Source organism: Narcine bancroftii, chromosome 7, assembly GCF_036971445.1.
Source record: "Narcine bancroftii isolate sNarBan1 chromosome 7, sNarBan1.hap1, whole genome shotgun sequence".
NCBI classification, from domain to species: domain Eukaryota; kingdom Metazoa; phylum Chordata; class Chondrichthyes; order Torpediniformes; family Narcinidae; genus Narcine; species Narcine bancroftii.
Genome location: NC_091475.1, coordinates 68,969,745 through 68,984,287, shown reverse-complemented (window position 1 = coordinate 68,984,287; position 14,543 = coordinate 68,969,745). Strand labels below are relative to the sequence as shown.

Sequence of the window (14,543 nt, the reverse complement as noted above, 5' to 3'; positions counted from 1 at the left end):
AAAAGTTCTGCACTTCTTCACCAGAAACAATTAGTGAATAGCCTAATTTTTATTTCTCTTTGCATCTTGTATAATTGATGATATATTTGATTGATCTTGTGCCTATTTTGGTATGATTTCAGGTTGGTGAGCCATTCTTTCAGCATGTAATTTACAGTCTATTCAAAATCCCACTTGCTCAATGATTTACTTATTTTCAAATTAAAAGTGCAAATCCCTACCCGAGAGGTCGATCCCTGTCCTGGGCAGTCGGGCCCCTTCCCAGGTCCACATCCCGAACCGAAGGCAGGCATCCAACTATCACCTGGCTCTGTGACTCCGCAGCCACGAAACGCCCTTCACCCCCAGCCCTCCTCACTTGATGGACCATGCATGATGAGCTTTGTGTGCTGAGTTTGCCAGAGACTGGCAGAGGGAACTGGATCTAAAAGTTGCAAACTACATTATACAAATATTTCCTTAAATAAACAATGTTCACTTATTGCCAATAAAGATCTTTGTCATTTTTCAGTTTTATATATCCCTTTTAAATATTTTATCCACATGTTGCATAAGAGTTCAAGGTAAAAGAATAGATTGGAACATATTACATTAAAGTTCATTGTAATAATGCTTTGAACAGTGCAGTTTTACATAGCACTGAACTTGTTTGGAACATATTAAACGTGTTATATAAAGTATGCCTATATATATAGTAGTGGCCTGCGCAAGAAGACGTGGACTGGCGCACAAAATGGCTGACAAATGTGGCAATTGTGCAGACCTGGGGGTGACACTGGCCATCCCAGGTGAACTCCAGTTTGCAGAAAGACAGGAGCTGTGGTGGGAATGCCAACCTGCTCCAATGACACGGGTCCCTGATGTCCGTGCCTGGACCCCATATAAATGCGACGACCAGTGCAATAAAGCAGTCTTGAATTCTAGATTTTGGTGTATGTGTCATTCTTCTCCATGCCCACTTAGCACGAATGCTGCAATATACATATAGATATATAAGAATTATGTGTGGTGTATGCATGTATGTGTGTGTATATATAATATTTCTCCCTCTCCCTCCACTCTTATTAATACAAATAAAATATGCAAATATAACTATGCAAATGTTAACTAATAAAATAAAGTTACAATGAATTTAATTATTCACAGCTTCACATCATTTAGCTTCTGTGCTACAATACAAATTATCTTCAGTACCGTTGAATGAGAGAAAACTGAAACACCTCCATTCTGTGTGGTTCTCATAATCAGATTTTTCATGAACATGTCATTTAAAAAATTTATAACATATAGCTGTCTCCTTGTACCATTGTTTGGCCTTGGAAAATTGCTGCATTGAATTGTTAGGCAGTTTTTGTTGTGGGTCAGGGTACTCTCTCTCCCTCTCTCTCCTCTCTCTCTCACTTTCTCTCTCTTGCTCCCCCTCTCTCTCCCTCTCTCTCTTTCTCTCCCCCCTCTCTCTCGCTCTCCAGCTCTCTCGATGTTAATTGCGACGAATAAACAATACCTGACCTGAAATCTTGTTGTGCAGCAGCAGTACGTTGCAAAAATTACAAAAAAAAAACCAAATTATATTTCGGTGTATAAGACGACCCTTGAAGCACTAAAAATAAACCAAAAACGGGTCAACTTATAGGCTAGATATAAAAACATAACTTTGAAATTCTACTGAAAATACCCCTCAATTGGTTCCATAACTCAATCAGACCTCACCCAACAACAAATTTTTAAGCTACTGGTATATTAGGAAGAAATTTTCATTGTAGAAAATCCTTCGAAATCACTATTTCACTAAAATCACTAAGGCAAAGAACTCAGCAAGCTTATCCAGAGTCTCACTGTTTCCACTGTCATACAGGTCCCAGTCTGAATTCAGACTTTATCGTCAGTGTCTCACTATAAATCATATTACCAGATTTTTCCTGTTCATGAAAGCAGCTGCACCAGCTGACTGTATCTTTAAAATTTACTGTGCTCTGGGTTTGACCTTGCCCACCTCGAACATAAGCTCTGATTTTATTTCTTGTGACTAGGTAGCAACCTTGCCTCTGTTCGAGTACTTATTCTGCAACCTGATTTTCCAACTCTGCCAACGAATGATTCCTCTTCTCATCGAACATCGGTATTTTTCTTAAAACATCTTCATTCTTTCCCCCATTCTCTTACCATCTTCTCATTTATCTCAAATGTCCTCGCAGCAGCACGGTTGCTAGATTCCATATAACCATTTACGGAGCGGAAACAGGCCATGTTGGGCTTTCGAGTCCGCACCGGTTCACTGATTTTGTGCGCCCTCTTCAGGCATTGGTCCCGGTAGATCTTCATTCAATAACGATGGGCATGTGTGAACCTTGCCTTGGCCACTTCAATTACTTTTAACTTCAGACTTGCTTCATGCTTTCTTTGTTTTGCTGGGAAGACATGATAACATCCGCCTTCTGGCCTTGTCCCAACAGTTCAGTCAACGCATCACCAGATCAGTCTTCACACTTATTTTTGGAGGTCATCTTATATGATAAAACTATGAAACCAGGCTGAAATTGGGGACCCATCTCATCTGAAGGTTGTCTTATAGAGCAAAATATATGGTATTTAAATACAAAATTTTTAAGAAGTAAGTCCTGCAAAAAAAGAGAATCTGTAATCTAATGTCCATAGGTTCATTGTCTGTTCAGAAATCTGATGCTGGAGGGGAGAGAGATGGTCTTGTAATGTGGAGTGTGTGTTTTCAGGCTCCTGTGCCTCCTCCTTGATGGTAGGAATGAAAAAAAGGGCATGACCTGGATGGTGAGGGTCCTTGATGATTGATGCTGCTCTCTTGAGACACTTCCTCTTAAATATGTCATTAATGCCCATGATGGCGCTGGCCGAGTTTACAACCCTCCGTAACCTAGTTCCTAACTTGTGCACTGGCACCTCCACACGAGACAGTTTTGCAACCAGTCAGGATGTTCTCCATAGTACACCTGTCGAAATTTGCCAATCTTTGGTGACATACCAAATCAAGTTTCTTACCCACTCCTAGCTTCCCCTTCCTGAAGTCCACAATCTTTGGTTTACTGACATTGAGTGCAAGGTTCTTGTGACACCATTCAACTTGCTGTCATGCTAACTTTTTGAGAAGCCACATTAAAAATTTGAGAACAATTTATCTGAATGATGAAGATTTCAAATTAAGGATGCCATTGTTGTGATTTTATTTGTAACCCCTCTCTTGTCACTGAGGTAAAGTGAAGAGAAAGGCTATTGAGTGAACCAATTAGAAGGAAACGAGTCTTGTGAAGCTGCGTTCACAGTCTACGTCCTGGTGGCACCACAGGCTTCTGCTGCCACTCTGTTCATTATTAGGCCCTTTCAAGAAAGGAAAATGTTCGACTGCAAAGACGGAGGTTCTCTGCCCTTGCGTCTAGAGACTTACCTTTCTGAATGTGCTGTGGGCAGCTCTGAGTCGCTGAATGCAACCCTTCTCGGGGAAGGATAATCAGCGCAGCACTGTGCCCCACCCCCCCACGCTGTCAGCCTGCGACTCATCTCCCCGCTCACCTCTCTCCCTCCATGACCCCCTCAATGCAGGGGCGGCGGGTGGGAGCCGTCAGGGCGGCGCTAACCATCAGGGCTGCAGGGGCAGTGGGAGCCGTTAGGCAGTGGGGGCCTTCAGTGCAGGGGCGGCAGGCGGGGGCTGTGATAGGCTCATCGGGCCCCTTCTGCCTTTGGGGCTGCTCTCTGCGGCTCAAAACACGGCAGAGCAATGGCTGTCTTCCCTACCCGTAATTCCCCCACTCAGCTGGAACTGTTCTGGGAAGCACAGTAGTTCCAGCTGCATGGGGGATTATGGGAAGGGAAGACGGCCATTGCTCTTCCGCATATTTATGACGGGTGGCACTATGGCACCTGTCACCCCTCCTCCATTGGCTTCAGAAGGTGCTATGAGGCGTCGCTCAACGTGAATGTGGCGCAGGAGGGACTGCTCCTTTAAAGGTAAGTTTTATGTTTTCCCTCCGTGCTTGTATCTGGCCTCTAGGTGGTAGAGGCCTGGCATGAAATGGTCACTCTAATGTATGCTCATTCCTGACCAGTTAAGCATAAACACTAAGACTCTTCTAAAGCACTGCAGGCGAATGTGGCTTTTGTGCATGATGTTATGTACTATTGCTATGTATTCACTCAAATTTAGATGTTCATTAAGTCCTTGATGAATAATTTTGATTTCTGCATTACTAATTTTGGAAATACAATAATTATAATATTTTATGTGAATGTTTTGACTTTTTATTTGATTTACACTTTGTGATGCTCTTCCTTTCAAGGTTAAGCAAGCCAGGAAAAAACCTGTGCAGGTGAAGACACCACGAGCGTTGCCTTCCATGGAAGCTCATCAAGTGATTAAAGCAAACTCCATGTTCTTGCTCTCACTGAGTAGTGCAGCAGAGCCAAATATCCTCTGTTACCATAACTCAAGACCTTTCCATCAACATCTTCCAAGTTTGAAAGAGGGCATTTCTGACGAACTGCCCAACAAATATCCATGCTTATACCTGCAGACACTTGCCAGGTACAGTAGAAAAGATTTGTTCAAAATTAATAAGGAATGCTTCACAAAATCTGATAACATTTTATGGTGACATTCTTAGTACAAACAAACTTTAATGAAAATATGCTGTATACATTAGTGGGGAAAAAATTTGTTTACCTGAGTACCAGCTCAGTTATCTGTATTTGTCATAGTCAATACAATCCAAACAGAAAATGTAAACTAAAATACACAAATATTGGAAATGTCAAATAAAAGCAAAAGATTTAGGCGTGGGAGGGTGTTCTCAACAGGGCAGGTAAAAACTGTGGCGTTTTACGTAGTTGATGTTTTAGGCTAAATGCTCTTACATCAGTTCTTAAAGCTAGGAATAGCATTGTTACAAGGAACTTAAATAACTTTTGTCTCTGGCTTCTTGAACATGTGTTTTACCTGAAAATGTAATCAACACTTAATTCATTTCAACCAACTATCAAGTTGCTTTGAGGCTGTTGCACATCAACATTTTTTTTTATCCCATAATGTTCTCAAATGATTTTATTACTTGCAGGCATGAAATCTTTTGCCCCATAGAAATTCTTATAATTCATTATTTATATAATACAACTCCAATTATCCAAAATGGTTGGGACCAGGCCTATGTCAGATAAATGGTTTTTTTTTTGGATAAATGGTCATTGTTTAAAAAGAGCCGCGTAGCAACAACAAATCACTTATAAGAATGTTGAAAAGGCAACAAGCAACAAGGGAAGGTTTTTTAAGCATTAAAATAATATTTAATTCTCACCAAAAAAAACTGCTGGCCACCGCCGATCACTGACACCTCCCCACCAAGGTCCCCGCTCCTGCCATGAGGCCACTCTCCTTGATAACGCCGGGACAAGGGATTCGTCCGACTTCTTCTGGCTGGGAGACTGTGGCACACAGTTTCAGAGGGAAAGTTGGAGAGAAAAGTCAATAGGGGAAGAAAAAGAAGAAATGGAAAGAGAGAGGGGAGGGAGTTCCCTGAAATAAGGACGATCGTCCTTCTAATTTCATGTCGAGTGGATTTTTTATCAACCTGTGAAGTCAGTTCAGCTCTGAAAAATTTTTGGATAAAGGCCGATTTTGGAGAATTGGATTTTGGAGAATCGGAGTTGTACTGTAATTGGTTTATGTGGCTTTGACAAGCAACTTAAGGTAGTAAAATTGTTCCAGCACAAAGTTTCAGTGGTACGTTTACTGAGTCATTAATATGCTTATCCAACAAGGTAAAATAATAAAACAAGGCAATGAAAACATAGGCAACCTGTATCCTGTACTATGTTGTAGAGATTTGCAACTTTTGATTTGTTTCACTTTACCTGAACTTTCTGACTCATTTGCACGTTGATTACAACTTGGCAAAATGAGAATTCTAGCATTCTGGATACAATTCTTTCAGAAACATTCATTTCAATGCGTGTATGTCATGTTCTTTAGTTATAACTGAGAAAAGTACAGGTATTAGATAACCAGGAACAAAGGTAATGGAATCAGTATGCCCAATGACATTAAATACTGAAACTCAGTAATATTATGTGTGTCCCTCCCAAATCTAAATAACGTTCTTCCAATTTAAACCGAATACATTCTGTTTTGGTTAAAGTATGACAGACATTGTCTTAAAACTTATCACAGCTTGAACATCTTACAGTGAAACTGGTTGTTAGTTGGGTTGAGGTGGAAGTTTATGGGAGTGTAGGAAGGGGAGAGAAATAGGACTGATGGAAATAAAAAGCAGGTTTTCAATATTAAGTGGGTGATTGGCTTTTATTAAAGCAGCATGGAGCTGCGTACAGAATTGCATTAAAAAAAATTTCTCACTCGACTGTTTCAAAATTAGGAACACAAGTCATTGTGGAAATGTGAAAAATGGATTGTAATGTTTATCAGGGCTGAATTGAAATTATTGCTCCGCATAAATGCCTGTAGGAAGTCACGAGACATTAAATGTTAGAAACCCTATTTTATTTTCTTACCTTACTCAATAGCCAGGAGCAAAGATGATTAATTGCCTTCCTTAGCTCTGAGATTCCAGATATTACCAAAAGTCCAACTCCTTGCTGTTCTGATATGGTGTACCACACCAGAATGCCATTTGGCCATTGCATTATTACAAATGGAAAAGACAGTTCTGATTTATGAACCTGATTCAGACTGAATTTCATTCACTGAATAATATTGATCCTCAAAATTAATTTTAAGATAAAATTTTGTTTTCCATTTTTTACTTTCTGAGCAGGTATTAATTTATAAAACACCTTTTATTTGCTGCTGCAATTCAAATTTGATTCACAATTGTAAAACTTTGCCAAATAGACAACATTCAGAAAACTTTGCTGGCTTCCATGACGATCACCTATTCCAAGATGAAATGAGGTATCTACGTTCCACCTCTGTACCAGCACCCTACATTTCTGTCACACCTGATGCTTGCCCTCATGTATTTGATGAGCCAGAAACTAATCTGAAATCAATGCCTCCCAGGTATGTTCAAGCAAAATTGTTTATTCAGAACATTTGATTGAGTCTCATGAACCTCAGTGCCCTTTTTATTTGTTCTTTTTTCACTGGTGCATTGTGTCTGCCTCTTTATAGTCTTGAAACAAGTCCTATCATGGAAAATGATACAACAAAACGTAGTGTGTTTCAACGATCATACTCAGTTGTTGCATCAGAGTATGACAAACAACACTCAACATCACCTGCTCGCGTGAAAGCAATTCCCAGGCGCAGAGTTAACAGTGGTGATGCAGGTCAGACAATTCTGAACCTACAATTCTCATAATGCATAAATAATTTAAAGGTTTCTTTTGTCTCAAAGATGTATTAAAATTATGTGCAGTTATAAAATGGGAAATAGCATCTTTGTGGTGAACAAAAAGCCCAACCTAAAGAATATACATTGCCTTAAACTTTGTCAAAATAATGGGAAACTTGATGTTATTTATATGTATTATTATATTGCAAGGCACAGGGGAGTCGCTGTCTATTATCTGACGTGCTCAGTTTAGTTTACGTATACTTTGAACATTGTGACTGTTATTAATTATGGTCATACAACCCTTTTAGTGAGAAAATGTTAAGTCTTATTTTAATTGTTAAAGATGTTTTATTTCGCTGATCTCTTGTGGATACAACCAGTTCCATTGGCAATTTTCCTTCATATTGAAGACCCACATGTTTTCTCATATTTGTCCCTGAATTTAAATTGAGACTGAATACCTCACATTCTTGTTTCTCCCTATTTATTCTTTCCAGTCTTCAGGCACCAAAATGTAAAATTTAGAACATAAGAAATAGGAGCAGGACTAGGCCATATGGCTCATTGAACATTCAATAAGATCATGGCTGATCTGATGATGGGCTCATCTCCACCTAGCTGCCTTTCCCCATATCCCTTAAATCTATCTAACCTTCTTTAAATATATTGCCTGAGGTAGCATCCACTGCTTCAATGGGCAAGAAAAATTCATAGATTCACTACCCTTTGGGAAAAGCAGTTCCTCCTCATCTCTGTCTGAAATTTACTGCCATGCATATTAAGGCTATGATCCCTAGTTTTGGTCTCTGCTACCAATTGAAACAACTTCTCTCCTCAATCTTGTCTATGCCTTTGGTAATTTTACATACCAATTGAAAAACCTCACAAAGATTAGCGTATACAGAACCGTTGTCATACCCACACTCCGGTTCGGCTCCGAATCATGGGTCCTCTACCGGCATCACCTATGGCTGCTAGAACGCTTCCACCAGCGTTGTCTCCGCTCCATCCTCAACATTCATCGCAGCGACTTCATCACCAACATCGAAGTACTCGAGATGGCAGAGGCCGACAGCATCGAGTCCACGCTGCTGAAGATCCAGCTGCGCTGGGTGGGTCACGTCTCCAGAATGGAGGACCATCGCCTTCCCAAGATCGTGTTATATGGCAAGCTCTCCACTGGCCACTGAGGCAGGTGCACCAAAGAAGAAGTACAAGGACTGCCTAAAGAAATCTCTTGGTGCCTGCCACATTGACCACCGCCAGTGGGCTAATATCGCCTCAAACCGCGCATCTTGGCGCCTCACAGTTCGGCGGGCAGGAACCTCCTTTGAAGAAGACCGCAGAGCCCACCTCACTGACAAAAGACAAAGGAGGAAAAACCCAACACCCAACCCCAACCAACCAATTTTCTCTTGCAACCGCTGCAACCGTGTCTGCCTGTCCCGCATCGGACTTGTCAGCCACAAACGAGCCTGCAGCTGACGTGGACATTACCCCTCCATTAATCTTCGTCCATGAAGCCAAGCTAAAGAAGAAAGAAGATGCCCATCATTCTTCTGAATTCCAGCGATTACAGTCCCAGACGACTCAAAGGCTAATACCTCATCTCTGGAATCAACCTGGTGAACCTCCTCTTCACTGCCTCCAAAGCCAGAACATCCTTCCTCAAGTAAAGAGACCAGAATTGTGCGCAGTTCTCCAGATGTGGTCTCACCTGTTCCCTGTTCATTTGCAGCAATCCATCTAGCAATGAAAGCTAACGTTCCATTTGCCTTCTTGACAGCCTGCTGCATCTAAACCATATAACCACTTACAGCACAGAACAGGCCAGTTCGGCCCTACTAGACCATGCCGTAGCAAATCCCCACCCTCCTAGTCCCACTGACCAGTACCCAGTCCATACCCCTCTAGTCCCCTCCTATCCATGTAACGATCCAGTCTTTCCTTAAATGTAACCAATGATCCCGCCTCGACCACGTCTGCCGGAAGCTCATTCCACATCCCCACCACCCTCTGCGTAAAGAAATTTCCCCTCATGTTCCCCTTATAATTTTCCCCCTTCAATCTTAAACCATGTCCTCTAGTTTGAATCTCCCCCTTTCTTAATTGAAAAAGCCTATCCGCATTTACTCTGTCTGTCCCTTTTAAAATCTTAAACACCTCTATCAAGTCCCCTCTCAATCTTCTACGCTCCAGAGAAAAAAGCCCCAGCTACACAACCTTTCCCTGTAACTCAGACCCTGAAATTCTGTCAACATTCTCGTGAACCTTCTCTGCACTCTCTCTATTTTGTTTATATCTTTCCTATAATTTGGTGACCAAAACTGTACACAGTACTCCAAATTTGGCCTCACCAATGCCTTGTACAATTTCATCATAACCTCCCTACTCTTGAATTCAATACTCCGATTTATGAAGGCCAACATTCCAAATGCCTTCTTCACCACACCATCTACCTGAGTATCAGCCTTGAGGGTACTATTTAACATAACTCCTAAATCCCTTTGTTGCTCTGCACTCCTCAATTGTCTACCATTCAATGTATATGACCTATTTAAATTTGCCTTTCCAAAATGTAGCATCTCACATTTATCTGTATTAAATTCCATCAGCCATTTCTCAGCCCACACCTCCAGCCTTCCTAAATCACCTTTTAATCTACGGTAATCTACCTCACTGTCCGCAACATCACCAATCTTTGTGTCATCCGCAAACTTGCTTATCCAATTCTCCACCCCTACATCCAGATCGTTAATATATCTAACAAATAATAGTGGACCCAGGACCGAACCCTGAGGAACTCCACTAGTCACCGGCCTCCAATTGGACAAACAATTTTCTACCACTACTCTCTGACACCTCCCATCCAACCACTGCTGAATCCATTTCACTACCTCTTTATTTATACCTAATGCCTCCACCTTTTTTCCTAACCTCCTGTGGGGAACTTTGTCAAAAGCTTTACTAAAGTCCAAATAGACAACATCCACAGCTTTCCCTTCCTGAACCTTTTTTGTAACCCCCTCGAAGAACTCAATCAGGTTTGTCAAGCATGATCTACCCCTGACAAAACCATGCTGATTACTCCCTATCAATCCCTGTACCTCCAAAAATTTGTAAATAGCATCCCTCAGAACACTTTCCATCAACTTGCCCACCACAGACGTCAGACTTACAGGCCTATAATTCCCAGGTTTGCAGTTGGACCCTTTCTTAAACAGAGGAACCACATGCGCCACCCTCCAATCCTTTGGCACCACCCCCGTGGCCAGTGACATCCTAAATATCTCTGTTAATGGCCCCACTAACTGTCCACTTGCCTCCCTGAGTGTCCTAGGGAATATTTTGTCCGGTCCGGGAGATTTATCCACCTTTATCTTTTTTAACACAGCCAACACTACCTCCTCGGTTATCCTTATATGCTTCATGACCTCCCCACTATTTTTCTTTACTTCAACTGGTTCAACATTTTTTTTCCCTAGTGAATACCGAGGCAAAGAAATCATTCAAAATTTCCCCCATTTCCTCAGACTTCTTACTCAGCCTACCCTTGCTATCTACAAGGGGTCCAATTTTATCTTTCACTAATCTTTTACTTTTAATGTACTTATAGAAACCCTTTGGATTTATTTTTACTCTGTCAGCCAAAGCCTCTTCATGCCTTTTTTTGGCCTTTCTAATTTCTTTTTTAAGATTCCTTCTACACTCCTTGTAGTCCTCCTTCAACTTCTCAGCTCCCTGCTCTTTATACCTCTTGAACACCTCCCTTTTTCTCCTAACCAATTTTCCAATATTCCTCAAAAACCAAGCCTCCCTATGACTTCCAGCCCTTCCTTTGATCCACACTGGGACATAACTACTCTGTACCCTCAAAATTTCTTTTTTGAATATCCTCCATTTTTCATTAACATCCTTATCTGAAAATATCCTGTCCCACTCAATACTCCCCAAATCCCTTCGAAATTTGCTCTTTTCCAATCCACAACCTCAACTTTAGGCCTCTCCTTGCTCTTCCCTAAAACTACCCTAAAACTAACAGAATTATGATCACTAGATCCAATTGGTTCTCCAACATCTGCCAACCAACCTTTTGTAATTCATGCGCAAGCCCTCCCAAGTCCTTCTCCATGGCAGCACGCTGCAATCATGTGCTTTTTAAATAATAATCTGATCTTCCATTTTTTGTTCCAAAGTGGATGACCTTGCCTTTACCAACATTGTCCTCCATCTGCCAGATCCTTGCCACTCACTTCACCTATCTATATCTCTCTGTGTCCTTTGCACAATTTGCTTTTCCACTCAATTTAGTATCATCAGCAAACTTAGATACACTGCACTCTGTCCCCGCATTCAGATCATTCATGCATATTGCGAACAGTTGCTGACCCAGCACTGACACCTGTGGCACACCATTCACCACTGATTGCCAACCAGAAAAACACCCCTGTATCCAAACTCTCTGCTTTCTATTGGTTAACCAATCCTCTATCCATGCTAATACATTACCCCTAACTCTACCTTATGAAGGTCTTTTATGCAGCACTTTATTGAACGCCTCTGGAAATCCTGGTAAACAACACCCATCTGTTCCCCCCATCTACTGCGATCATTATATCCCTTTAGAACTCCAATGTTTGTCAAACAGGACCTGCCTTTGTTGAATCCATGATGCGTCTGGCTGATGGATCGCTATTTCCTCGAGCATTTTCCCAACTGCAGATGTTAAAATAACTGGTCTGTAGTTCCCTGTCTTTTGCCTGCATCCTTTATTGAAAAGTGGCATGCCAGGACATGCCCAGAGTCCAAATAATTTTGGTAAATAATCACCAAAGCTTCCCCCATTTATTTCAATGCCCTAGGGTGTATTCCATCAGGACCAGAGGACTTTTCTATCTATCTATAGACCCACAATTTGTTCAGTATGACCTCTTTAGTGACAGGTCCTCACCTCCCATCACATCCATAACCTCTGCCTTTGGCTAGGAATACAAACATATAATAGTCATTCATAGCCTCAGTCATGTTTTCATTACCCAATATCAATTCCCCCTTCTCATCTTCCAAGGGACCAACCTTCACTTTAGCCATTCTTTTCGACTTTATATAATGATAAAAATTTTCATTATTCATTTTTATATGTTGTGCAAATCTTTTTTTCATAATCTATCTAGCCTTTCTTTCTTGCTCACTTTGTGGTTCTTTGTTGCTTTTTAAAATTTTCTAATCTTCTCATTTCCCACTGCTTTTGGTAACTTTGTACGCATGAGCTTTTAGTTTGATGCCTTCCTTTATCTCCTTAGTGATCCAAGGCTGGATTTCCCCACCCTGACTGTCCATGCTTTTAAGTGGAATATATTTTTGTTGAGCACCGTGAAAAGTCTCTTTGAAAGTCCTCCACTGTTCCTCAACTGTCCCTCCATATAGCCTGCATTCCCAGTCTACTCTGGCCAACGCTTCCCTCATACCCTTGTTCAGGCATATTATACTTGTTTTAGACTGAACTATTTCACCTTTCCTTTGCATGAGAAACTCAGTCATACTTTTTCCAAGAGGATCACTAATTTTACCTGCCTTATTGCTTGGGGCAGATTACTTTTTCCAAGAGGACCGCTACTTTTTCCAAGAGGATCACTAATTTTACCTGTCTTATTGCTCAGGGTCAGATCCAAGATGGCATGTTCATAAAGCTATCTTGAATTAATTCTATGAAGTCCTCATTTAAGGTTGCCTCAACCAACCTGAATAACTGATGTTCCATTCTTGCATGTCTCTGCTAGTTCTTGGTTTATAGCCTCTGCCACTGTAATGTTATTATTGGGTGGCTATTGACAACTGCCACCAGTGATTTTTTTTTACTGTTCCCAATCTCTACCTAAATGGATTCAACATTTTGCTTCTTATATAATTCACTTTTGCCATGATCTCATCCTTAACTAAGAGCACTATCCCACCCATTCTTCTGCATTAATCAATTCCTTGGATATTTAATTTCCAATTTTCTCCACCCTGCAAACTCATTTCTGAAATGGCAACTAAATCATATCCTTTTGGACTGATTTGTCCATAATTTGGTATAATTTAATTGCTGTTTCTTTACTCTTATTTTAATCAATTTACACCTACATAAAAAATATTTTTCTCATATTCAGGAAAGGCTAGGAGATTCTGAATGCGCTACATTTGTATCTCATTTTGAATATTTTTAAAAATGTTATCATTTAAATTTAGACATACAGCATGATAACATTTTGGCCCACAAGCCCGTGCCACCCAATTTCAATTAGTGCGAGGAAACTGAAGCGCCTGGGGAAAACCCAAGCAGATATGGGGAGAATGTACCAACTCCTTACAGATAGCGCGAGATCAGTGCATATCTTTTCACAGCAAAAGAAAATCCAAATAAGTGTGAAAAAATTCTTAAAAGAAAGCTGGTTAATTGGAACATTTCGTTCTGATTTTTTCTAAAAGGTATGCTTGGGCTTGCAGACTTATGAAGGATCTGGAGCTGTCTGTGGAGAGATAGGAGTCATTCAAATTCATGTATTATTTTCAGAAATGGAAAGATAAGAAATAATAAATCAAGGAAAAGCATCAAAAGGAAAGTTCTACAGAAAGCCACGGCAGCACAGGATGGTGTAGATTAACTAGGCAAATAAAAGCTGGTTCAAGATGTTGGAAATGACAGGTTTTATGTCCCTCGAGCCTGGCTTGCTTGTGGAATATTGAATGAAATTAGATGCACGACACATGCTTGGGCTTAAGTAGAGGCCAAATAGGGGGGTTATTTGAAGAAGATGAAGTCTTGGAAGCAAAATGGGTGAATTGGTGTTTCTGTGGGAAGTTTGAGTTAGTTACATGGTTAAAACTCAGGTTTTACAATCAGAATTTGGTTCATCACACAGTGATAGGCCACACTTCTCAACATATTGGTGTTTGGACTGATTGTAGCAAGTTGTTGGAAGTTTAGATAGACCAAAAAAAAAAATTTTTTAATTAGATGTATAGCACGGTAACAGGCCCTTCAAATCTACAAGCCCTTGCTATCCAAATACGCCAATCAAAGTAAAACCCCTCTACACTTTGAACAGTGGGAGGAAACCAGAGAACCTGGGGATAATACACCCAGACAAAGGGAGAACATACAAACTCCTTACAGACAGCGCCAGATTCGAACCCGGGTTGCTAGCGCCATTGTAATGTTGTGCTAATCACAACATCGGTTAAAGT

At 40.8% G+C, this 14,543-nt stretch overlaps 1 protein-coding gene across 16 annotated transcripts in view; it reads left to right on the top strand.

Annotated features, from left to right (window-relative positions):
* The window catches only part of mycbp2 (MYC binding protein 2), a 291,326-nt gene that overhangs the window by 199,124 nt on the left and 77,659 nt on the right, over positions 1 to 14,543 (top strand). For all 16 annotated transcript variants that reach the window (XM_069890301.1, XM_069890291.1, XM_069890299.1 and 13 more), the window contains 3 exons: positions 4,305 to 4,549; positions 6,869 to 7,036; positions 7,148 to 7,305. In XM_069890301.1, coding sequence (XP_069746402.1) covers positions 4,305 to 4,549; positions 6,869 to 7,036; positions 7,148 to 7,305 — 571 coding nt within the window. The remainder of the gene's footprint in view (positions 1 to 4,304; positions 4,550 to 6,868; positions 7,037 to 7,147; positions 7,306 to 14,543) is intronic.